Here is a 26,193-nt window from a genome sequence, read left to right as displayed (position 1 = left end):
TACCCATGCTTTCACTGCGAGGACCAGAAGCAGCATGAGTCAGGAGTGTTCACAGACTCGAGGAGCACACCTAGAGAAGACAGGGAGGAGCCTAAGCAGGGCGGCTGAGGGGGAGGCTCAGAGACTGAGCTGCTCAGTGCGCTCTTCTGTCCCGCTCCCAGTTTCTGCTGAGAACTTGCAGAAGAGCTTAGATCAGATGAAGAAGCAGATTGCGGACGTGGAGCGCGATGTTCAGAATTTCCCAGCTGCCACAGACGAGAAGGACAAGTTTGTTGAGAAGATGACCATATCCTTTCTTGGAGGACTTGGGTCTTCCGGGGAATGAGAGAGAGAGATCACAGCAGCATTCAGTTTTTACCTCTAATTTTTTTTTTTATTTCACTAAATACATAGTTTTTAAGCTTATTACAGAAGTAACCCTTGCAGATAAACTGCAGCCTCCAAGTGTCTCTTCTGTCCTGTTCCTGTTATACACACAGCTACCTACGCTACCAGCCCGAGTCCCTACTCTGCTCCCCATTGCTGTCACAGAGACCCCTTTCCACAGAGATAACCACCGCCATTTCCTGATTTATATATACCTCATTGTTTATTTTACACCAAAACTGCACTGCATAACATTTTCTCATGATGTCTCAGCCTTGTTTCTATAGTAATCTATGTAACTTCTATTGTATGGGTAAACCATAGCTTATGGTTTGCCACTATCTTCTTACCGATACTTAGGGTGCTTCTGTTCTGTGTCATGAACAGGACTATATGGTGTACCCTGTGTAGTCCATTCCACACCTTGAATGGTTCTCTGACCTGGGCCTGTTTCTTTAGTTTTTGTTGACCTGGGTCTGTTTCTTTTTGGTTTTTGTTGTTTGTTTGTTTCGTTGGTTGGTTGGGTTTTCAAGACAGGATTTCTCTGTGTAGCTCTGTCTGCCCTGAGCATTCAGAGATCTACCTGCTTCTGCTGGGACTTAAAGGTGTGTGCCATCACCACCCCAGCATGGGCCTGCTTCTTGGTCTTGGTCCTTTACTCCCTGGCTGCACAGCTTTGTGAAGGATGCACAGGAACAGTATAACAAGCTACGGATGATGCACTCCAACATGGAGACCCTCTATAAGGAGCTAGGTGACTACTTCGTCTTTGACCCTAAGAAGTTGTCTGTAGAAGAATTCTTTATGGATCTGCACAACTTTAGGAATATGTTTTTGGTGAGCAAGAGGAAACTGCTAATTTTTCGTGGGGTTCCTAATGATCCCTGGTAGGTTTACGTGGTTTCACATGTCCCCCTCTGGTTTCCCCTCCCCTTCTCCAGCAAGCAGTCAAGGAAAACCAGAAGCGCCGGGAAACAGAAGAAAAGATGCGGAGAGCAAAATTAGCCAAGGAGAAGGCAGAAAAAGAGCGACTGGAGAAGCAGCAGAAGCGCGAGCAGCTCATCGACATGAACGCAGGTGAGCCGTGGGAAGGGTTCGCACCGGAGGGAAGGCTCGCGCTCTCTGGGTTCTCAGGGCTAAAAGGAGCTTGTGACAAATGGCTTTTGGCAGCCTCTGCCTCCAAACTCTGGGTGCTGGATTTTACCGTGGTTTCCTTTCCTCTCCTTTGCTGGTTCCTGGATTGTGTCTTATCACCCTTGTGATCTGAGAATTGCTGCCACATTTTACACTTCACTTCTGCCTGTCAAAACAAAAACCAAGAACATTCCCTGACCTGTTTTCATTCCTGCTGCTAAATATTTTTGGGTTTCCAAAATGTTTCCCTGACTCCTCCCATCTTGTAGTAGCTCTCCTTTCCCCCTTATTTCACCAATACACCATTCCTATTACTTCATAGAATGTTGAATGCACACTTGAGATCATAAATGGGTTGAGCTTCTAGAAGGGGGTGAAAAGCTGGCCACTCTTTCTCCAGCAGAAGCATGTCTTTGTTGGAGCATATGGTCTCAATTACTGGCCCTCTGTTTCCTGTCTCTGCTTCTTTCCTGCTGAGGAGTCCCTGCCCCCCACTACTCCTTTGGGCAGCGGAAATACAGTAAATGAAGCGTATGTTGCCCATGGCCCTGAGCTGATCTGTAAGGCCCATAAGCCTCTGAAAGTGAGGAGTTCTTGAATCTGTCAAGTCTTAAAAGTTTGCTGAGCGGAAACAGTAAGGAAGACTAACATGGTTTGCTCCCAGAGGCCTTGAGAGTAGTTTCTTGCCTTTATCTTACTTGTATTTAAGCCACCAACTTTGTTCCCATAAAACTGTTAAAATTTATACCAAGTACTCATCATTTCCCTCCCTGTCTCCCTGGGCCTCCAGGGCTTTCTTTACCCGTCCTATATTGTGTAAGATGTAATGGGAGCAAGGTAGAGTCCAAATGACATTTGGGATAAGGGCTATAACCCAGCCAGCAGGTGGCGTAGTGCACCTTACCCTAGTCTTAAGTGCCTGGGTCAAGCAAATAAAATTGAATGTAGGTCAGCTGCACTGGTGATATTCAGACAGCAGATGGCGCTGGCAGTAATGAACCCTAGTCTTCAGCTAGTAGCCAACCAGCTCCTTGGGATTTCAGTTTCAGATTTCACTATCCTGAGCTGTTGCCATGGAAACTGAGCCTGGCTAGAACTGGGATTCTACATTAACTCTTTGCATTCCAACCTGGCTGTTTTCAGCTGTCACATGCAGAACTATGTTCAGGAAGATGCAATCACTGGAAGCAGTAGTAACATGAAATTCAGTCTTGACCAGTGGGCTCTCTTCCTTTAACCCTCCTGAAGCCCAAGCCCACAGTCATTGATGCAGACTGGAGTAAAACACTGAGATTGTTAACAGTTATAATAGTTGTGTCCCCCACCCCCACCCCCAAACGCTCAATTCTTCTTACTTAGCCCAGGCTAGCTTCAAACTTCATATCTTCCTGTTTCTACCTCCCAAGTACTAGGATTACAGTCGCTTTGCCTGGCATAGCTGCCTTTTGGTTTATACCATGGTCTCTGCTTACTCAGATCTTGGAGTTAGTGTTAGGAGTCTGTGTGCTGGTCCTGGTTAGTGCAGGTAGGATGACATTGTAACAAACACCTCAGGTTTTGCATTAATAGCAGGGAGTCTTCAGGCAGTTTTAAACTGACAAAGTAAAGTTAACATGGGTCTGAGGCTTGAAAGGTTGACCGTTTCTTGTCTCTTACGAGCTCTCAGGCAGTGTGCAGGGGATGGGGAAGGCCACACAGCAGCCATGCATTTCTTGTGCACTTTGACATTTGCTATGCTGGTCTGGCTGAAAAATTGACTTCTCTGTCTTTGTTCATCACAGAGGGGGATGAGACAGGTGTGATGGACAGTCTTCTAGAAGCTCTGCAGTCAGGGGCAGCATTCCGACGGAAGAGAGGGCCCCGGCAGGGTAAGTAAACAAATGAACCCCAATTAGTTGGGTATTGGGGGGCAGGGGTTGCGGGGCTGAAGAATAAAGGGATGCTCCAAGTTTAGGAATTTCCCATTTCCGTACACTGCATTGTCTAGGCCTCTCTCTCACATTAGAAAGTCCTCACTAGGACCCTTTGGAGGCCTAGACGTCATGGCTTCTTTGTATCAGAGAATAACAGCTACAACAGCAGCAGCATTATGACAGGTGCAGCCTGGCAGAGGCTTGGTAGACATTAGATAGGAGCTTCACTTGGAAACTGCTGCAGAGAGAAGATGGGCTGGATACAGTAGAGTCTCTGGAACCCTAGCCAAAGGTGCAGATTATACAAGCCTGTTTATACTCAGTTTCCTGGCCCAAAGGTTTGCTGTGATTCTCCTGTAATATCTGGCTGCCTCTTTCTGCTTATACTCCAAATACTCAGGAAGATTTCCTTCCGAGAGCTCCCCTGGATGTGCCCCAAGCCCTTTCTTAAACAAACAGAAATCCCTGGTAACAGCTCGTCCATTACATGGCAATTTCTGAGTGCAGTGTGTCAAAAGGGAGGAGAAGTGGGTATCAGTTTTACAGATAGGCCTTTGTATGGCAAGCACAGCTAAGGGAACTCCTTTGGTTCTTAGTTTTTGTAAAGGTTCTCACAGCACTGTTTCCTACCTAGCAAAAGTACCATGCATCTCATTGTGCTGTCTTCCCTGACCTTGACTAAGCCTGGTCTGCTTCAGACACTGGAGGGGAATTCCCTGTTAAGCCTCTTCCTGCGGGATTGGAGTGGAGACCCAGATGCTTCCTGTGCAGGCTGCTGGGGCTGCCCCTGTCTCTGCTGCTATCCTAGGAAAAACCAGGCTTGGTGGTAGAGAAAAGAGGGTTTTATCAGCGCTACCTTTTCAGTAGAGAATATGAATTAGTCAGAGCACTGTCTCCCAGTTAGAAAGACAATGGTAGGGGACTTTTAGAAAATACTGAAGTTAACAAATGTTGAAAACAAGGATTGCATAGTTTAAGTCAGCCTCAGTTTATATTCTCATTTTTCTGATCTGGTTTGCTAGGCTCAACAAATAACTGGGAGACTCTCATTAAGACTTTTCCAGTTACTCTGGAGAGCTTTTACACTTGGGTTTCACCTCATCTAAAGTAATGTAGCCTCAGATATAACCCAAGGCATCAGAGTAGCATGCCAAGGACTTAGGCTCTTTTCTTAGAAGAGAAAGGCTGCAATTTCGAGGGCCCTAATTTTCAAAGTACAAAGGCTCCAGGGGTCGAAAGTGCCCTCCAGGGATGCCGGACCCAGCTGTTCCACTCTTTGTCTGGCTCTGTCTGACTGTTTTCATGAGGAGTGGTTCTCACCACTCCTAATGCTGCGACACTTTAATATAGTTCCTCATGTTGTGCTGATTCCCAACCATAAAATTATTTTTGTTACTACTTCATGACTGTAATTTTGCAACTGTTATGAGTTATAATGTAAATATCTGATATGCAGGATGTCTGGTATGTGACCTCCAAATGGGTCAAGACCCATAGGTTGAGAACCGCTGCTCATGACCAAGTGCTGAGAGCCAGAAAAGCAGAGGCACTGGCAGGCTTATCTGCCTCACATTCTTTCCCTTCCCAGAGGCAGCTGTCTCTATTCAGACACTAGCTTTTCCCCTAGGCTCTCCAGGAACATATTAAGTCTTCTAGTCTCTGGAGACATGAAGGAGTGACCCGATACAAAGATCCATTGAGGAGTTGGAAGAGGAACTTTACTGTTAGGGCTGTTCATTAAAAGTAACATGTAAATTGCTACAGTCTGCAGGGTGTGGAAGAACAATGGCCTGAGTGTCAAGGGGAAGAATCCATGTGACTGTATTAGAGCTCCCATTTCCAGCTGTGATTGAGTCAGCTTGTGGTTTTAATGATTCAGCTTTATCTCCAAGCCTGCACTGCATGTAGGCCACTTACATACTAGAATGAAAGTCGAGAAAGATATCTATCTCTCTGGAGTCTTCCTTCAGCTGGCTCCCAGCTTCCTTATAAGCTCCTTATTGCTAATTGAGGTCTGTGTTAGGACCTTGATAAACCTAAAGGCCCTAATATTGGTTAGTATCCACTCTGCTCATAGGTAGGAGGAGTTAAGACCCCACACCTAAGGTCTTGTCCAGGACAGTGATTAAGCCAAAACTGTGTCCTGATTTTGTGAATCCAAATCCAGGACTCTTTCCGTTAAGCCTGCATTATTAGATGGGAAATTAGATGGGGAAATGCCCCTCTATCCAGGCCAGAAAACTCTGGCCTAGGACATTATAACCAGTGTTCTGGAGGTGGTGAACTGTACCAGGGAGGTCTGATGAACCCCCTTGTCTGAAAAGAGGAGTCCTTTATCACTACTCTCCCCAATTCCGTAAAAATAGGACAGGAGGTATAATTAGGGTAGTTTGAGACATGGATGAGTTATTTAGGATGATAATGGCTGTCCCATCTGTCCCAGTTTCCTCTTCCCTGAGGAAGCTTATTAACAAGAACACTTCCTCTTTAGTGGTTGTTCATAGCTTGTGTCTCAAGACTTTTTTTTTTTTTTCTTGAACCATTACCTTTTTCTAACTGAGCTGAGCTCTTAGTGTTACTCAGCGGGGTTTACTTACATGTTTCTCGTGCTCACCTATCTTCTCGGATTTCAGCTTTGACCAGTTCTCACACCCAGATATGAGGGTCCATTCTCCTAGTTAGTAATTGTTCCAGATCCTACACAGTCAAACACTGACTAGGTTCTGTGGCCACTGTAAGTACTCATAGTCTTACAGAGGGAGGAAGTCAGTTTCCTGATTATGAAAGATGACTATGGAGATAGATCAGAAACTGGGATGCTGGGCTTCCCTCGGTTCTTTTCATCCGTTTAGAGCAAAGGCTTTCTCATTTTTGATTTCGTGTCCATTCCTAGTGTACCTACTTTCAAGGATTAAAGGGGCAGTTGTGCTGCTTTCTCTGTCTGCTGTATTCCCCTGGGTCTTAGGACACATGTAATAAATCAGAAGTCTGTAAGTAGAGATATCCTGAAACACTGCTGCATCAGGTAGAGCAGGGAGTCTTAGAGGAAGCAGCATCTTATGACTTGCCGCCCTGGAACTCTTAACTTCTGTGTTGCTCCGAGGCAGCTGTTGAGTTTTGAGTCAGCAGTTGCTTCAGTTCATTCACTCGAGTTAGACAGATATGCACATGTGCACATGTATAAGACTGCCGCCATTTTCTGTGCTTTAGAAAAGAGTAGAAAGGGAACACATATGAGGAGAGATGGGAAAGGAAAGCAGGAAAAGCCCACACATCTCCTCTTACATCAGATCCTGCAGCAATGGTTTGTTTCCACAGTTCAACGTCTAACTTGGTGTAGCTACCTTACACACACACACACACACACCTCTACCGGTGATCTGCTTCTAGATACACCCATATACTGTCAGCAGGATTTTCTCTGTTCTCTCTCCTCTTGGTAGATAACCCTTTGTGCCCTTGGGAAGAGGAGGATGAGGATGAGGAAGAGACCTCTAAATTGGTATCTGTGGTTGGATTGTGTGCTCCCTGGGGGCAGCCTCTGCTTGTGTGGAAACAGGAGCTCTGGGTCATACTCGATGCTGACACTGCTCGCCCTGGAGAAGGCTTGGACTCTCTTACCTGGTTTGGCTTCCGCCTACCTAAAGCTTTTTGCTAGCCCAAAGCAATCCACTCTGGACTCCTCCTGCTCACAGTGGAGTCATTAGGGAGTGCTGGGCTTGGTTCTTTGAGGCTTAGTCACTGCTTTCTTCACTCCAGCCCTTTCTAGGTCCCAGGAAGATTCGTTGTGGGGTTTTTTTTGGTTTGGTTTCGTTTTTTGTTTGTTTTTTGTTTTGTTTTGTTTTGTTTTTTTCTTTGGTCGTTGTTTTTGTTTTTTGAGATGATTTCACTTTGTAGCTCTTGCTGTTCTGGAAGTCTCCATGTAAACGAGGCTGGCCTGAAACTCAAAGAGCCTGCTTCAGACTCCCAAATGCTGAGACTTAACAGTGTGCGCTGCTACCCCAAGCTTTTGCTATTGTTTTTTCTGTCACCATTCTTAGATACACAGTTTGGGATTGTGCAAAATTGTTCAACTGTCACCGTTGTTTTATTTTAGAATATTTTTTTCATCTCCAAAAAAGACTCCATATCCATTAGCAGTTACTTTTTAATGTCCACATAAAAGTTGTGCACATCCTAATGGAGTATCTAAGGGTGTTTCAGTACTTGTACAAACTGAGATGTTCAAATAAAGGTAACCCTTTCCTTCTCTGGTAAGTAGCAGGAACTTGATTCTCCTCTCCAACGGTCCCTGGCATTAAACTTTTTATTTTTTGTTTCGGGTACTGGCATTAACTTGTTTTTATTTAAAATGTATGTGTGTGAGCCGAGCATGGTGGCACACACCTTTAATCCCAGCACTCTGGAGGCAGAGGCAGGCGGATTTCGGAGTTCAAGGCCAGACTGGTCTACAGAGTTCCAGGACAGCCAGGGCTATACAGAGAAACCCTGTCTCGAAAAACCAAAAAAAAAAAAAAAAAAATAATAATAATAATAAACATAAAATGTATGCGTGTGTTTGTTCATGCACATACACATGTCCATGGCTTGCCACTGTGCTTGGAGTCCAGTACTTACTCTCCCTGAGCCATCTCACCAGCCTCTGAGGCTTTAGTTTGAAACTTAAAAACTTTCTGAGAACAAGGGGTATTTGTTCCCTGTGTCTGTATTTGATTATTTAGAAATTTTAAGACAGGATCTCATAGCTGAGGCTAGCTTCTAAGTATGCTGGCTTTAAACTAAGAATTCTCTTGCCTCAGCCTCCCAAGTGCTGCTGGGATTACAGGTGTGGACCACCATGTTATTTTTTCTCGTAACTCCATCTTCTGTCTCTGTGAACTTCCCCAAGCTGGGCATTCACAAGAATCGATTTGTAGCATCTATGCCATTTTATGTGTGGCTTTGAGAACTCAAGGTTGCCAGGGATATAAGTAATCTGTGCACGCTGCTAAAGGGGCGTGGTGGGCATCACGAGGTGGGCACAGTCCCAAGGAGCTAGCGGTCTTCCTGATGATGCTGAGGTCTGAAATACGGATTCATAAAGGAACAGGAGAGACTTTGGCTGAGATTTCTTTCTAGGGGTTCCCTCTTTGTTATCCTTGGCTTTCTCTGATGTACTTTTTTTTTTCTATCTTTTCACTACTTAGTGTGTGCATGCATACATATGTTATACACATACATGGTACACATTGAAGAGGTGAGAAAGAGGCAGGCACGTGGACCTTGGTTGTTGGAGAAATGCATGGGAGTGTGGTGTGCATGTGATGACAGTGGCCATACCCCTCTGCAAGAGCCCCTCCAAGCCAACTAAAGCTGCCTACTGCAGGCCTTCCTGCAGCAGCCTTAGAGTTTTACCTTTGAGCTTTCTGTGGAGTGCCTACAAAATAACAATACTGTTTGGTTAGCTTTAACATATTTCATTCCAGCAAATCTAAAGAAGAAAGTGGACTTTGAATACTGTTTCTCTTGATACACAGCCAACACTTGAACCAGCTCTTCTTTTTTTAAAGATGTATTTTTATTTTATATTTATGAGTGTTTTGCATACATTTATGCAGATGCATCCTATGCATTCCAGGTGCCCAGGGAGGCCAGAAAAGGGCACTGAGTTCCCTGGAACACAAGTGACAGATGGTAGTGAGTTGCCCTACAGGTGCTGGGAACCAAACCCAGGTCCTCTGCAAGAGCAGCCAGTATTCCTAACTGCTGGGCCATCTCCCCAGCCCTTCAAGTCCTGTTCTGTCTAGCTGTATTCAAACCTTCATAATTGCCCCCGAAGGTATATTTTATGTTGAGTCTCTGTCCCTCCTTCTGATAAGGACTCAGAACCAGACAAGGCAGCCACAATTGCATGGCTTCTGGCTAAACACCTGCTTTAGAACTGTAAAGAGATTAGAAACCAGGCCTTCTGTGGATAGAGTCTCATGTCTTCTCTTGCAGTCAACAGGAAGGCTGGGTGTGCAGTCACGTCTCTGCTAGCCTCGGAGCTGACCAAGGATGATGCCATGGCTCCTGGTCCTGTTAAGGTACCCAAGAAAAGTGAAGGAGTCCCCACAATCCTGGAAGAAGCCAAGGAGCTGGTTGGCCGTGCAAGCTAAGCTGGGCTTTATGGCCATTGCTGCTCCTAGGCGAAGCCCAGACTGTCGACCTGCAGCATGGGCCTAAATGGTCAAGGAGATATCTCTCTGCAGTGGCCTCTCCACCACCTGACCCTGTCTTTCTGTCTGGCCTGCTGCTCTCTGAACACCACATACAGCTTCAGCTGCCTGGAGGCCAAAAGGAAGGGGCAGTGTAGGAGTGGCCTGAGCCCAGCCCAGCCAGCCCTGGCTGTTGTATTACCAAAGCAGGGTCCGTGTTTGCTGCCTTAACCCTGTCTCCTCTATGTTAGCCAGAGGTCCTGGTCTCAGACAGAACCCAGCCTGCTTTCTTAGCCCCACTCTCTAGTGGGTCTTCCCCTAGGTCAATCTTGCTGCATTTGTGCTTTTCTTTTGTGGTTTCTCTGGCCCTGAGAATAGCATGGGACTTGTGAACCTTTGGGCTAGGTCTTTTCACTGCTGTCACCTCTGCTTTTCCTCCTGGCAGTTATTTATTACCAGTGCTGTGGCATTGGGAGCTGCTTCTGCACAAGCAGGAAGCAAATCCCACCTTACCCCACCTTCCTGGGAAAGGTCTCCCGGGCAAAGGGTCTCAACCACTCTCCCCGTTCGCTCCACTGTGGCCCAGGTCTGAGCCATAGGCAGGTAGCTAGGGCATAGTGACAGCGTGGGGCCCGCCCCCTGCCCGCTGCCATGCTTTATGCCCTTGCCTCCCTGATCCCTCTGCACCAGCCCCCTCACCTCCACCCTGCAACTGAGCCCTGCTCCCCCATGCCTTCCCCAGAGCTTTGGTGCATCCATTTGGAGTGTGGGCTGTAGTGTGACCATCCCAACACCTCACCCCCTCCATCCAAGGAATTGGGAGGTGGAGCCTCCTGGCTGAGAAATTGTTTTGCAAATGGATCTATTTTTATATGAAAAATTTTTTAAGAAAAATAACTGGTCCCCTTCCCCCTCCATAATAAAAGAGGCTTTGATGGTAGGGTCAAGCATTCCTGGGGTTGGTCAGTCCTGAACATGGCCTAAATATTGATCCCATTCCTCAAGACTAAATCGTGAGGCCAAGGCAGACCCTTCCTTCTCTAGTCAGTTCTGAGGCAAGAGAGATTTCTCTGGGTGGGCTGGGCCACACCATAGGGTAGCAAGATGCTGTGTTTTCATGAATGTATTAAATTATCAAGCCAAACGTGCAGATGCTAGGCGGATGCCGAGAAGTGGCCCAGGATGCCTGCTCCCCATATGAACAGTGAGCCAGGCTGGGTGGTCCACACTGCAGGAAGCACAGGTTCTTTGGCTGAGGGTCACTGTGTGGCCTCCTCCGAGGCCCCTTTGAGCTTCGCCTGCAAGGCGACAGAGAAGGAAGGACACTGTCCGGGCTTGACACTGAATTGGAGTTGCCAGAGCATGGGGGAGTTAGGGCACACAAGGGCCAGTACAGGGGGCCTTGTGGCCAGGGATGATCGTTTGGGATGCTAGAACTTGTGTCCAAAGGAACAGTGGCAGCTCCTGGGCTACGTCCTGGGAAGACTGAAGTAGGGATTGGCTCTTCCCTGAGCTGCCACCTTGCTCGCTGACATCTGGGGCTTTGACCCTTTTCTTTTTTTAATCACTTTTGCTAAAATGCATTTAATTAAAAATTTTTTTAAGTAGAGGGGATAAAATGCAAACCCCTTGCCTCTTGGGCTTTTGGGATGTCATCACCTCCAGTTTGATGGATTTGTTTCCAACTGTCAATAAAGCATTGAAACAGAACCTCCCTCTAGCCTCCTTTGTAAAATTCTGCACTGGTTCTTTTCACAGGAGTGGTCTGGGCTTCTCTTTGGTGGTTTCCCACTCTGTTGTTGACCTGTCAAGTCAGGCAGAAGCTAACCAGTCCAGCAGTGGAGCTTGGGCATGGCTCAGCCTCATGGTGGTTTCAGTGAGTGGCAGCCCCCGTAACAGGGCTGTTTCCCTCTTTTCTTCCAGCTGCTTTCATTGTGACCCTTAGACTTGGTGACGTAATTTTAGCTCACCTCCAACTTCCCACTCCCCTGGTTCCTCCAGATGCCACAGTTTTCTGGCCAGGACCTATGTCCTCCATCCCCACCGAGTTAAAGGTGCTTAACCCTGGCACTGGAATCCTGAGCCTGCCCAACCTGGATCAGAAGTCAGCCCAGAGACACCAGAGGACTTGGCCACTAAGCTATGCTTGTTCTAGCAAGTTGTAACCTCAATAAAGACACCTTAACAGTGAGCAGACCCATGGGGAACAGGAAGGGCCCTTGGACAGCCCTGTGCTAGAAATAAAACCCTTTTAAATAGCCCCTGGGCCCGCACAGCTGCCTCATATGGCAAAGGCAGAGATGTGGGGTGGTTACCTGCCTTGAAACCCTAGAGGCTGTCCATTTCCGCTCATCTTTTGGTGCCCACATACCAATTAGAAGACCAGCCACAGCTGCTCTTTGCCCTACCGTCTGCTTCCTTGCCCGGAATAGAACCCAGGCACTCAGTACCCCGCCCTTCCAACACCAGGCTCTGAGAAAACCCTGCTTTCCTCTCAGCAACCTCACACACCACCACCCTTCCCACGCAAAGTCAAAGTCGCCTGGAAGGTTTGGTTTCCATGGCAACAGACCAGGAGGCGGCAGAGCTGGTAACCAGAATCCGAGGGAGAGAGCTCAGAAACTGCTCTTCTGGCTCTTGATGGACATGCCCTCACTAACCCTCCGGAAAACCTGTGGGTCTGGGTCTGTCCTCCGGATCAACCGTCCTGACTCCAGGAGCTGCAGGAACCTAGGAGTCAGATTAGCCGCGCTGGGAGGGGGACCGAGGCCATCTCCTTGTTCTATCCCCTTCAATTCGACTTTACTGCTATAAAAAGAACGTGAAAGCAAGTTTCACTTAGAGAAACTGAGGCCCTGGGTAGGGAACTCGGTATTCAGAAAATGGTCTCCCTGGCACTCATTCCTGTTGTTCCTCAGACCTCTAGGCAGCTGCAAGGGAGGAGGGGTAGGCAAAGGAGAATCCATCCTCCTCTGGATCAGCCCCCTCCTATAGCTGAAGGGAGGTAGTTAGTGGGGAAGGGGCGGGAACTAGGAAAAAGTCCCCAGCGCCCTCCCACCCCCACTCACGCTCCTGCTTTCCCCGCCCCCTCCCTTCCATGCAGGGTCTCCTTTTTCTGCCTGGAGACAGCCCTGAGAATAAATCTGTGCACTCAATTGCGCACGCATTCAAGCTCCCCACCCCCACAATGGACTCTCCAGCGACACCGCCAGCGCATACAGATCCACAAGCACCATTACAGTTCATCACATATTATTAGAGACGCCAGGGAATCTGAAACATGCACTCGATATTGGACAGTCAGATGCACACTGCACAAGCACACGCAATTCAAAAATAGATCGAGACAAAGCCAAGACACAAACAACTATGACCCTTTGAGTCTATTATTTAAGACAAACAACTCGACTCCACCCACATGTTCTGTGTTCCATCTCTTAAACAGACGCGGTCACACTTTCAGAAGAAACCATTTTTTATTTTTAATTTTCGAAGAAAAAAGCCATATAAATATTAGAGTATAAAACTTGCGAGAGATATCGGAAGGGGGATGGGCAGGAGCTACGTGACTATGCGAAGAGAAGCTTTTTATAGAGAAGTCAGTACAGGGAGGGGTCGCCGCAGCGTGTGGACACAGCACAAAACACAGCACGGGCCGCGCAGGCAGATTGAGATTCAAAGGACAGACGGCTGTGTACAGCCCACCGCCCGCTGCCCACTCGCCATCACGTAAAAGCACACCACACTATACTATTGGCTATTCTACACCAGTAGGGGAGGGGGGGTCTTCTACACTACTGTAAGGGCTAGGGCAGAGGAATTCTATGCACAAGGAGGCACTGGGGGGCTTTAACCGTTCTCTGGCCACTAGGGGGCGGCCTGGGGGCCTGGGCAGTGGCCTTCTGAGAAGAAATGGCACCTGGTAAGGTGGAGGCCAGGGGCTTGAGGTCTACAGGGGCCCAGTGGAAAAGCCCCATCATTGGCTGGAACTTTATGGCCACTTGGTCCCTTTTTCTAGCTACTGGACTAGACCCAGGGTCCAAGAATGACCTTGCTGGGCCTCCCTTCCTGCTAAGACCACTGGTCCTCCCATCAAGGGCACCTCTGGAGTACCCAGCACCCACAGAGGCCCCTCTTTCCTCTCTGGTCTTAAACTCATTTAGAAGTCGTCCTCTTGGACTGAAATGTCAGCTTAAATCCATTGGTCCTGGTGGCTCAGCCCAAGATGCCCAGGCTGAACCAGAATGGAGGGGTCTGGCCTGGTGTTTATCTATGGCTAGAATGTGAGGATTGAGCCAGTCCCCTGGGTACATACAGAGCCCCTTGCAAGACCCTATTAACAGGCTGTTTTGTCCACTGCCCCACTCCCAGCAGTATACACTCTCAACTTCCCTTTAGTTTACCACCCCCTACTGTCTCCAGACATGCAAAGGAGTCTCTTCTTTGAGGTGTAGGGAAGTCACAGCATGCAGTGGGAACATCAAACAATGAAAAACAAAAGACTAGTAGTCCCCAGGCATTGAAAAGAGGCTTAGTAGCAAAATGCCTTCCCAAAATCCAGCAAGCATCTTCAGTACCAGAGGGAGGGTGCCTGTTCCCCCAAAACTTAAGCATTGGTCTCAGGCTCTGGAAGGAAATGAGAAGACTGGTACCAAACCATGCTTTGGGGGAAAGCTGAACTGAAGGAGAGGCCAAAAGATTGTAATACTCTCCCTACCGTTCAAAACTAGGAGCCGTCTTAGCTCACCGGTCACCCCAACAGCCCAGCTACCTTGCTCAAAAAGAGGGACTGTAGGAGTGGGTGGGGTGGGGAGAGGGAGGCAGGAGATGGATGAGCCTGCCTGGGTTGGAAGATGGAGGAGTTCAGCTGTAACTAAGGGAGAGTGGCATGGTTTTTGTGTGTGTGTGTGTGTGTGTGTGTATGTCCACACACACAAACCCTGCTACCCATGTGGGTACAATCACTGATTGGATAGGGGGGTTCCAGCAGAACTCTCTTTGCATATTCAACTCCCTAGGGTATAGAGAGGGGGTGTTGGCTTGGGCACTTGTTTCTGTTTCCCAACGGGGAGCATGGCCCTGGCTCCTACCAGTATCCTGGGGTGAGCCCTGAAATTCTGAGGCCTGGGTACAAGTAAGGACGAGCTGGACTGGCTGGGGAGGGAGGCTGCCTTGTGGTTCAAGGCCTGGCCTCCATATTACTTCTTCTCTTTCTTGCCCGATTTCTTCTTGTTGCCATTACCACCTGCTGGAGCCTTGCCATCTCGTTTGCCAGCGGCATTGGTCAGCGTGGCATTGCTGCCAGGGATGTACACGTTCTGGCGGTAGTCAGGCACGTGCTGCAGGGTAAACTGGGGTCCGTATCGAGCGCTCAGACCCATGGTGCCAGCGCCCCCTCCCAGGGTAGAGCTCCCATCAGCGGCTTCTGCAGAGAAAGAGGAAGAACAGATGGTCAGATGGGATCAGTGACAACCTTGCACTACAGTTAGTGAATGCCTGGACCCAACCACTGGGAATACAGTGGTCACCCAGGCCGTCTCTGTGTGTAAAGGAGCTGAAGAAGTCAAGAGGAACCTGCGATCCTCAACAAGTCTACCCAGCCTCCCTGCACCATCCATCCATTCTCTAAATACCTTCACATCCATAAAATGAAGGTAAGCTAGAAGGTATCCACTTTGGGTAAGAAGTAAAAGAGAAAACGCTTCCAAAGTGCCCAGACTAGAGCTTGCTGTGTGGCAAGTGCTCAAGATGTGCTAGCTAGTGTTCCTTTAAGGCTTCAAATACCTGTCCCTGCCTTCCACACTAGACCATTTGTGCATTAGCTTCCCCTAACCAAGGCTTGGCACAGCCCATGCGCTCAGCAGCTCTGCCGCCGTTAATTCATATTAACGCAGGAGTGTTCCTCCGTTCGTGTACCTACGTGTGGTACTGGGAACTGAACTCATGTTCTTGCATATGCTAGGCAAACACTTCTCCAGCTGAGCTACATACACAGCCCAGCCCTTGGTTTGGTTTGGTTTGGTTTTGTTCTTCTTGGGTTTTGCTGTGGTTTGGGGGTGGGGATGGTGGTAGCTTGGTTTTTCAAGACAGGGTTTCTCTGTGTAGTCCTGGCTGTCGTGGAACTCACTGTGTAGACCAGGCTGGCCTCAAACTCAGAGATCTGCCTGTCTGGGCTGGGATTAAAGGTGCGGGCCATTTTTGTTGGTTAAACTATGTACCACTGTGCTGGTCTGGAACTTTTTTTTTATTATTCCGAAATCTTTATTAAAGCAGCATGATAGAAATGGGCCACCAGCCCAAACCTTGTAGCCTGAGGAAAGACCTGTGTCCATAGGGTTTGCCCTCTCTCCAGATAGCTCAGTCAACTCCACAGCATCCATTCATCCCAACCTAACCCTGCTCCGATGAAGGTGAGGTGGAGGTTGAGGAGAGGGCAGCTGTGACCCCATCCCAGGCTGTAGCAGCTCCTGGGCCACAAAGCAGTAGCAGAGGGGGAAGGGAGGGAAAGAGCAACCTCCAGGCCTCACTGTACCCTCTTACAGTTGTACTCAAAGCAATAAATTAAAATGACCATCGGGACCCCTCAAGACCCCTCAATCACAGAAGCTAAGCAGGAAGCAAAGCAACAATGTATGGGTTTTCGCTCATCTGGCCAAAGCCTAGGCTGTTCGTTCCAAAAGCAGCTGGAGTACGGATTACACAGAGGCCATCTAGGTCGGCTCCTCATAGGCGTCTATCAGGATGCCCGAAGGACCCTTTGAGGGCCAACACCTTTGGAAGGCACTGGGACGTTTTTTGGCAACTGAGAAGGTTGTTGGAGTCCCAGACAGAAGAGGGATTCAAAAGAAACGCTGGTGTGTGGATTTTACCTATTTGTATTTCTCTGACCATCATGGCCCAGGACAGCTGAGCTGGCTGAGTGAGCTGGTTGAGTTGGAAGAGGAGCTGACTGGCCATGAAGACACCCTCATGACCAAGCAGCCCCTTAGTGCACACCATGGGGATAGACAGGACCTGGCCCCTTGGGCTATGTGAGGGGTAAGGAGACCCCCCAACACACATCCTTGGGCTTCAGATATGGCATGGATTGTTCTAGAGGGCCTGGAACTTTTTCAACCAGACTAACCTGAGTGCTGGGTTAAAGGTGCCCTGGCCTCGCCCTTAGTTTCCTGAGACAGCCTGGCTCGGGCTTGGCTTAGGCTTAGTCTGTGCCTGCCTCTGCCTCCTTAGTGTTGGGATTGGAGGTGTGTGTTAACGTGCCAACTCAACAGAAGCCTACTTTATTTTTCCCTATCCTCCACCCTGCCAAGCCCCAGTGCAAAGGATCCAGCCATGGGCCTTGAACATATGAGCAAGAGGTCTGGCACTGAGCTACACACTCAGCCCTTGGGTTTTGTTTTTTAGGTTTGGGGGTGGGGGGCGGAGTTTGGTTGGTTGGTTTTTATGGGGGGAGGTTGTTTTTGTTTTCAGACAAGGTCTTGCTAGGTAGCTCAAACTAGCCTTGGACTTGAAATCCTTCAGCTTCTGTCTCCTGAAGGCTGAGATTGTAAGCCCTGGCCACGCTGGGCCTGGCTGCATCCAGTTCGTGATCGCACTGGACTCTGTGGCAAGTACGTGTATGACCACTGAACCTCAACACCAACGGCACTCAGTCAGGCATGTGACTGCGTACTTATTTTACAGAATAGGGAGCCAAGGCTGAAAGAAGGCCAGAACCAGGCAATAAGTGTTTTAGTGGGACTCCACCCTACACCCTATGGTATCTCGAGGGCTGGGAACAGGTTTTTCTACTGCTACTACCAACTCGGACCTATTCCTGCTCTGGAAGCAAAGGAGGGCTGCCCCTTACTCTGGGCAATGACGGTCCAGTCCATGGAACAGATATCTTAGGTACAGCACCAGCATAGGGCTCAGTGCCTGGAGCAGGTGACTCGGTGCCACTTAGGCCAACTTCCTGGAGAAGCTTAGAGTGGTGTTCTTTTTTCTTTCTTTTTTTTTTTTTCCCCTTCAGTTTTTCGAGACAGGGTTTCTCTGTATAGCCCTGGCTGTTCTGGAACTCACTCTGTAGACCAGGCTGGCCTGGAACTCAGAAATCTGCCTGCCTCCGCCTCCCAAGTACTGGGATTACAGGCGTGCGCCACCACTGGCCGGCCAGAATGGTGTTCTTGCTTAAAAAGCAGGTTCTGCTTGGGAATGAGACCCCAATGACTAAGTCTACCTGAGCAGCTGAAGCACAGAAATAATCCATCACGGGGCTTCCGTGAGGATGAAAGAAAACAGACACTCAGTGCCCTGGCACTTGACAAGTGCTCAATAAATACCTACCCCAACCCCCCCTCATAATCATCCTTGTCATCCAGTGTGACGCTATCCTGTCCACTGTATTCCTTCTGAATGGAGCTGGTGGCGGGGAGGGAAGTGGGCATTGGGCTCTCAGATTCCCAGCTGGAGGCTCTGAAACCCTCTATGACCCGGAGAGAGTTTAAGGCCTTGCCTTCAAGGAGCACCAACCCCCCTCCCCCCTCCCCCCCCCCCCCCCCCCCCCGCCTGTGCCTCCACCCTCGGCCTTGGAGCTAACAAAGAGGTAGACTGGAGAGGTTGAGTAATTCTGGGACATCAACCAGGGATTGAGAAATGGAGACAGGAAATATTTCCAGTTTGGGTATGAGGGGAAAAGCAAGTGATGTGCCAGGGTTTCTCCACCTTGGCAACGTGGAGTCTGGGTTTTCACAACCCACTACATCCAGTCCCCAAGGTCCTGGAGCTGAAGGCCTTCTGGGAACAGGCCTGGTAGGAGGGAACAGCTGCCCACCCCTCCCACCCCTTTCATTGGCTGACATTTCCCTAATTAACTCCAGGAGGTAGCAGCCCTCTAGGCTCAGTCACCCTTCCCCTCAAACCGACAGCCTCCTCCAATGGAAGGGGGAAGGGCCCAGATCTAGTTTCAAAGAGCCAGGATTCCAAAGTGATTTAGGGGATTGAGAAGATAGGTGTGTGTTGGGGGGTGGGGGTGGGGGTATAGAGCTGCTCTGCCCCTAAGCACTCAATTAGGAAGGAATGTGGAGGAACTGAGAAAGGACACTGAGCAAAAAGGCAGGAAGTGCTTCACTGAATGACAACAAGGCAGGCCGCCCCACATGCTACATACACTGGAGATCTCTGAGAATCCTTCAAAATGGCCACTTGGTGGGAGAGAACGTGATGAGATCAGGAGGGAGAGATATTGAAGATGCAGAAAGGACACTGGACTCCTGCCCTGTCAGCTCTGTCAGTTCAGAGACTCCAGAGGCCTTTCTGGTTATATTCTAACCCCCAAGACTTGGCCTAGAGAAGGACCAGGGGTGGCTCCTGTCTCAGAAGAAAACACACTTAGAAATGCAAAGAGATGGGATCCTTTCCAGTGGAGGAAGGGGACTGGCCTCCCTCCAGCTCCAAACGCATTACCACCTTCCCCTGGTCCTTTTAATCTTGCCAGTCCAAGGCAGACAAAGACCCCACAATAACAATAACCAGAGTTAGCCAAGGAAGTGAGCCCAAAACTGGCACAGCTGCAAACCGCAGCCTTCTTTTGGGTGCCCCTCCCCCACGTGTTTATTTAAGTACTCTCTCAGGGGTCCCTCCCTTCTCTCCACTCTAGGCTGGCTGGGCTGGGCTCCAGAGTCTCTCAAGCTCTTGGGTTTGGAAGTAGGTGTGAAAGTGAGAGCTCGGCTTGACCCTGCCACCTCAGTCCTGGAGTCTATTCCCCACAGAGCCCAAGGCTGCAGCCTTGGGTTAGGTCCTGTGTGGGCTGGAGGGGTGGAGCCCTGACAGGGGAGCATGCATGCGGCCATGGCCCTACTCCAGAGAGACCTTCTGGGAAGGTTTTGGGCCATAAATAATGTTTCCATGTCTGTTTTTAGCATTTGGATTTGGGCTGAAAAGGCTGCCTTCTGGCCTTAGGGCTCAAGGCCACGACAGCTAAAGAGACCTGTTTACTTCCCTCAAGAGCTGAAACTGGCATCTCCCCAGGCCCAGTGTGTACAGCTGGCCTCTCAGGGATCTCAGCCCTGTCCCCCAGAAGTTGAGAGCTCCTATCATCTGTCCCCTTCCTCTACCCTTTGGTCAGCCATAGGCCAGGCTCATTCAGTCTCTCAGACATCAAGGGTAAGATTACTAAGTCATAGTAAGTGAAAATACATGGTTTTCAGCTATCTCTGAATTTTGGAAATTTTCTTTTTTACATAGTTGGCCTCATGTAAACAGTTTAAGAAGGATTTATACTAAAACGGTATATAGCCAATATAACCAAGCAGTGGTGGGCACAACTTTACTCCCAGGACTCAGGAGGCAGAGGTCAGTGAATCACTGACATTAAGGCCAGCCTGGTCAGAGTAAGTTCTGGGACAGCCAGGGCTACCAAGAGAAACCCTGTCTCGAAAACAAACAAAAAGCATATATTCATCTGAGATTTATATTCAACTGGGAACCCTTGATTTTATCAGGCAACTCGAATCAGGGAGAACGATGCAGAGGGCACTCGGAGGAATTTAGCCTCTAGGTCCAAGAGGGAAGCAAGACTAGATCTAAAGGTGACTGTGGACGAAGAAGGCACATGGCCCTAGGAGCACAGCTCCAGGTCAGTGGGATTTCACAGGCCCCTCTCTACCAAGCATGATCAGAGCTTAGAGATGATTGGTTAAAACAAAGCCCTAAAGTTTGGTTGGCACACATCCTACTTGATAGTAGGTAGGGATGCTTCTCCTGGCTTGGCTTTCTACCTACCAGTCCCCCAGCTATACTCAAGAAGAAAGCGTGCATTCATGCCTGAGGCCCAGCAGGGCTTGATCTTCTGTAAGTTTCCCAGACTCCAGTCTCCTGGGCCAGAAGTTAGTCCTTATCAACAGGTTTTAAGATTCTCTTTCTTACAATGTATTCTATTTTAATTTAATTATTTGGATTAGAATACAAAGGAATGTGTTTCACTGAGGCTCCTTCATGGGGGTACTACAAGTTAGATTCTGGTTCGGGGGGCGGGGGTTGTGCTTGCCCAGCGTGCACAAAGCCCTGGGGCTTGCTTCTCCAGCACCTTATAAAGCCAGAGTATCACACAACTATGACCTCAGCACTCAGGAGGCAGAGGCAGGTAGATCTCGAGTTCAAGGCCAGCCTGGTCTATGGAGTGGGTTCCAGGACAGCCAAGACTATACCCCCAAGGATTTGAACCCAGACTGGCCTGCTTCCAAAGCCAGAGCACCCTCACGTATAAACACTGGCAGGGTTGATGGTACAGCTGTGACAGAGGTTCTTTCTAAGCTTAGTGGGGAAACTGCACTGGTCCTCCTGGGGTGGAGGCCGGGGAGCAGAAACGAATGGCCATGTTATACTCTGTTGGGAGCATCCGCTAACAAGATCTCGCACGTGCCAGGCCCAGTACCACACCCTGTGCCCCTCCTTCAGTCCTCACTGTAACCTGGTGGAGCCATCCTACCATTTTCTTGGTGGATGAAGCTGAACTTTAAAGAGAACAAACAAACTGCTCCATGTCCCAGGGTCAGCAAGTGGCAGAGCTGTGGTGTATGTGACCTGCACTGGCACCTTCCAGAGTCAGACTTGTTTGTTTTGGTTTGGTCTTTTTGAAACAGGGTCTTACTTTGTAACTCAGACTGATTTCAAACTCGTGGAAATCCTCCTGCCTCGGCAGAGGGAATACCGAGGTCACAGATATGTGCCTCTATACCCAGCTCACAGTGAGATTTGCAACCCCCACACCCCCTCACAGTCCCAGCGGATCACGTGATCACTCTGCTTGGGCTTTTAAGGGCCTCTTGACCCCTTTGTTATCCCTCAACCTGGAGCTATGTCACTAAAGATCATCTGGTCTTCTAGAGAAGCCACACAGACTTATACTTCATCCATAGCTATGCTGGCAACACCCCTCCCTCAGATCCCCACCCTATCACACCCATGGGTACCACTTACCACTGGCAGAGGCCAAGATCATGGCTTGCAGCATCTCGGTATCAAACTGGTTGTTGGGCCAGGTGCCAGTTTCATCACCATTTTGGGATCTGCAGAGACAGTGACAAGGTTAGTCCTGTTTATTCTCCCTCAGCCTCTTCCCAGAGTTCCCAAATCCCTATCCTTATCTCTTATCTCCACCCCATGCCTAAGACCTGCCCCTGAGTGGAATAGGGGGAGTTTATATAACCCTTCGATGCCAGACCCCAATATGCCCATTCCCCAGGCCAGCCAGCTTTATGCTGTCTCAGATGCATTCATTCAATATCATCCCTCCATCCTTCATGATAGGATGTGATCTACTGTCACAGCCTGAGACATCAGACTATCTTCTGAGGACAATTTGAGAGGATGTCTCATAACTAGAGGAAGATCTAGAAATGAGAGAGAAATATTCAGGCAGCTCAGGAGGCCCCAGCAGTTGCCCAAGCTCAGACTTGCTCAGTGATTTCCTAAGCCCTCAGTATAAAGTGTATAGTCACACCAAGCTGTCCACCCTGCTTCACAAGCATATCCACCCCACTCTCAAACAGTCTATCATCAAACAGTTTCCCAGGAACCCTTTCAGGCTCTCTCCTGTTGATCCCCAGAAGGTCAAACCACACCTTTGTTCTAGCAATGTAAATAAAGTGTGCCCCAGGGGATTCTTAAATGAACCAGGGCTGAGCTGAGCCCTGCAGGGTTCAGGAACTATGGGTGTCCCCTCTGCTCCTTCATTACACTGACCTCTCTGGTGTGGGGACCATGTCTGCCTCCAACTGAAGCACTTAGTAGGAATCCTGAGCACCTGAGTTTCATTAGGTCACTTCGAAGCACTGTGCATTGAAAACATGAAGCGACTCACGTTTTTAAAGACATTAAGAGTGCTATGGAATTGTAACTGATTATGCTCAATTGGGCCTTTCCCATGGTGCCAATTTCCCTGTGTGTCTTCTTCCTTGCTCCCTGTTTCTGTCTGTCTCTGTTTTTTGTTTTCATGACAGTCTCACTCTTTAAGCCAAACTGGCCTCCAACTCATATAACCCACGTGGGTCTCAAACTCACAGTAATTCTCCTGCCTCAGTTTTGTGAGTGCTGAGATTCTAGGTATATACAGCCATACCTAGCCATCATGTGGATTTTCAAGGATCAAATCATTCTAGTTTGCAGGAGTGAGGGAAGAAACCCCACACACACCACTCCACACACCTCCTGCCATACACTGGCACAGTCTCATCTCCCCCCAATAAACAGTAGCTGCCTGGCTGGGCCTGGTGGTGCATGCCTATAATCCTAGCACTTGGGAGGCTGAGGCAGGAAGATATTGAGGAGTTTCAGATCAATCTGAGCTACATAGAGATAAACCTGCCTCAAACAAACAAGTAAATAGATAAAAGTTGCTAAGGAGAAGAGTTCAAGGGAGAGAAATAGGTTCTGATGAAGTAAAACGAATTTGTTTTCAGAGCAGACCCTAAAGAGTGGAAGAGAACATGTGTGCTCGTTCATGTGTGTACGTGCATGTGTGCATGTGCACATGTGTGTAATCCTCGCAGTCTGGAGGCTGAGGGAAGAAGAGTGTGACGTTAAGGCCAGCCTGGCTTATATAGAAAGGCCGAGTCTCACAAAACCAAGGACTGGTTTGGAGGTACAGTACTTGTCTAGCAAGCAGGAGGCTTGGGGTTCCATGTCTAAAAGAAGATGAATAAATAAATACTTTTATTTGTAAGCTTTATAAGGATGGGCACTGTGATGGACAGCTGTAGTCCCAGCACTATGGAGGCCGAGGTGAGGTAATTAGTTGAGCTCCCAAAGTTAGAGGCTAGCCTTTTGAGCTTGTCTCAAAAGAGATAAGTAAACAAAAATGAAAATAACCATAATGAAGAAGTCTGGGGACACAACCTTTACCAAGTGAGTGAACAACAATTCTGATAACAGGACAAATAGATGTCAAGTGCTGGGGACAGGACACACTGGCAGTGAGTGCCAATGATGTGGTCCCTGGGAAATCCCAAACACCAACTTTGTAATGTTCCTACTGAGACTGCTGAGTTATGTTGAATTTAGCCAAAAGAATCAACAAACCCAGACTATGAGCTTTAAAAGACTACTGGTCTGGATGCTTCAAAAATATCTACTGCATTTTTTAAAAAAAGAAGGTAGGGAAACTGTTCTGATTAAAAACCAAGGGCAGAGACATGGCAACCAAATGCAATTCATGCTCCTTGATCAAATTCTGAATTTTAAAATTAAGATTAAATTTAAAAGAACAGATTAAAAGGACAATACTGAGAGCATTTGGGAAGGTCTGGTAGTGGACTGTGTATTATTATACTAATATTCAATTCTTCAAATATGATCACTCTTTTGTGATTTTATAGGAGTCCTAGAAGGTATGTGTTGTATCAAATGTTCTGATGCCTGTAGTGCCTGCCCATAGTTCTTGAAGGATAGAACCCGTGTGCGTGCGTGCACATGTGTGTGCAGGTAACTAGTGAATTTAGGTTTGTTTGGTTTACAAAAAAAAAAAAGAAAACTCACTATGCATACTTCACCATACTAGTCTTTTGACTTTTGGATACCTTTGAGACATTTTAAGGTGGAACCCTGAAAGGTTAAAAGTGAGTCACCAAGTCGGTGGTGATGACAATTCCCTTTAATCCTAATGCCCCAGAGACAGAGGCAGATGGATCTCTAAGTTGGAGGCTAAAGAACAAGTTCCAGGACAGTCAGGGCTACACAGAGAAACCCTGTCAGGAAAGTACAAAACAAAACCAAGTCACCTAGGAGACAGAGGGTATGGAAGTCAGCTCTCAAAGCAAGGGGGGTGGGTGGGGGTGGGGGTAGGCTGTCCTCAGAAACTGAGGGGTGGGGGGTGGGGGGTGGACTGGTTGGGGAAGCAAAGTGAACACTGAACATTTTGGCTTCCTCCTCCCTCAGAATTCTGGAGAGTTCCTGAGATGCTCAGAAGCAAGGTTGCCATGGTGAGATTTAACTACGTATGTGAAACTCACTCTTGCCCCATGGACAAAGATGGAGGGTGTGAGGGACACCCCCCTCCCACAGCCCCCAGAGGACAGAAATTCACACAGGTGTCTTCATGAAAGCCAAAGGAAAAACCCTCAGTCTGGTGTGACTGAGCTCATGAAGGTGTGCGAGAGCACAGACTGGAGCACTCAGGTCAGGGGGGCGCCCTGGCAGTGGCTGGTGCTGCCAGGGAATAAAGGTGAGTACAAGGGTAGCCTGGAACCAAGAGGGCTGGGCAGTCTGGAAAATGCTAGAGGCCAAACAGGTGGCCACCTTCTGACAAGTGACAGCGGAAGGGTTCTCTAAGGCCTGGAGCCACTGGGTCATGGGCTCCTCACCTGGAGAGAGATTACGATTACTCCTCATTTCCAGCAGAGGAAGGCAGGCCTTGGAGGCCTTTTCAAAGTCACACAGCCAGTTAAGTGGTGCAGTCGCAACTCCATCTGGCCTGATATGACCCAAAAGCCCATGATGATCTCACACAGAGGAACTTGGCTTCCACCAGGCGTCCCTGGAGCCCAGCAGCAGATTCAAGGGACTCTTCCAAGATTTAAAGACAAAAGTAAGCATAAAGAAAAGGCACTGTGGTTGTCCAAGCACCTACATTACATGTTCTGGCTAACCCTGGGTGTGGAGCAGCCTATGGCTGGGCTGCAACAAAGTATTCCCCGTGTTATGCTAAGAAGTAAGAAACCTGGAAAAGCCACACTGACAGCAGATTGTACTTAATTGTGTTACAATGTGTATGCATGTGTATTTGGTTAGCAAAGCAAGAATCTATTAGCACCTAAAAATATATGTATATCTATCCATATGAGATGCTGTTCTGCAACATTTAGATGACTTTTGAAGAGTTTTTACTGACATGAGGGAATTCACCTAACATGTTATAAAGAAGAAAAAAATAGGCTACAGTAATATTGGAAAGATGGATGACTTCAATTTCTATTAAAAAAAAACAACTGATAGTATTGTGAACAAGTTTGCCAAACTTTTTAAAAAAATGAAGCTTATGCATGCTGTTTGACTATAGAAATAAAAATGCTTAGAAAGATACATAATGAGTATGTTAATGACTCCATGAATAAATTGCAACCAAAAGACAAAAATGGTGGAAAAGGAACATTTATACTAAAAGGGATTAAGAGACTTAGGAGACATTGAACCAAATACAAAATGTGTATTTTTAAAAGTATGTATATATATATATTTTTTTTTTCCAGTCAGGGTTTCTATGTAAGCCTGGCTATCTTAGAACTCCTTCTGTAGACCAGGCTGGCTTTAAACCTACAGAGATCTGCCTGCATTGGCCTCCAGAGTGCTGTAATTAAATATATTCATCACCATGGCCAATAAAAGGGCCGGGAAATTCCAGCTGAAATTCTAGAATGTTTGGGAGTTGCTTGAAAATAATCCAAGTGGGTGGGGATCTCAATGGCTGAAGCCAGGAGAGCATGCCGAGGCTAAATGGCAGGACCTGAGAGCTTCAGCTTACGATTTTCATATATATATACATCTTTTCTATATCAAAATATTAGTAGTTCTTTCTATATTATGGGAGAGTTTCTCTCTCTCTCTTTTTTCCCCCTGTCTCTCCTGTTCAA

General features: G+C 48.1%; 2 protein-coding genes across 23 annotated transcripts in view; one reads left to right on the top strand and one right to left on the bottom strand.

Annotated features, from left to right (window-relative positions):
* Positions 1-11,299, top strand: part of Diaph1 (diaphanous related formin 1) — a 95,378-nt gene extending 84,079 nt beyond the window's left edge. The window contains exons 24-28 of the mRNA XM_085833574.1: positions 162-287; positions 1,040-1,203; positions 1,308-1,443; positions 3,282-3,368; positions 9,393-11,299. Coding sequence (XP_085689700.1) covers positions 162-287; positions 1,040-1,203; positions 1,308-1,443; positions 3,282-3,368; positions 9,393-9,550 — 671 coding nt within the window. The 3' untranslated portion in view covers positions 9,551-11,299. The remainder of the gene's footprint in view (positions 1-161; positions 288-1,039; positions 1,204-1,307; positions 1,444-3,281; positions 3,369-9,392) is intronic.
* Positions 11,300-13,045: 1,746 nt separating this feature from the next.
* LOC110284891 (protocadherin gamma-A4) overlaps positions 13,046-26,193 on the bottom strand; it is a 180,868-nt gene continuing 167,720 nt past the window's right edge. For all 22 annotated transcript variants that reach the window (XM_021150886.3, XM_021150870.3, XM_021150874.3 and 19 more), the window contains exons 3-4: positions 21,548-21,636; positions 13,046-15,014 (exon numbers count right to left, since the gene is read on the bottom strand). In XM_021150886.3, the coding sequence (XP_021006545.1) occupies positions 14,788-15,014; positions 21,548-21,636 (316 nt within the window). In that variant the 3' untranslated portion in view covers positions 13,046-14,787. The remainder of the gene's footprint in view (positions 15,015-21,547; positions 21,637-26,193) is intronic.

Source organism: Mus caroli, unplaced genomic scaffold (genome assembly GCF_978045245.1).
Source record: "Mus caroli unplaced genomic scaffold, Mus_caroli_1 scaffold_19, whole genome shotgun sequence".
NCBI lineage: Eukaryota > Metazoa > Chordata > Mammalia > Rodentia > Muridae > Mus > Mus caroli.
The sequence above is the reverse complement of the archived record's forward strand: the minus strand, read 5'-3'. Positions and strand labels throughout refer to the sequence as shown.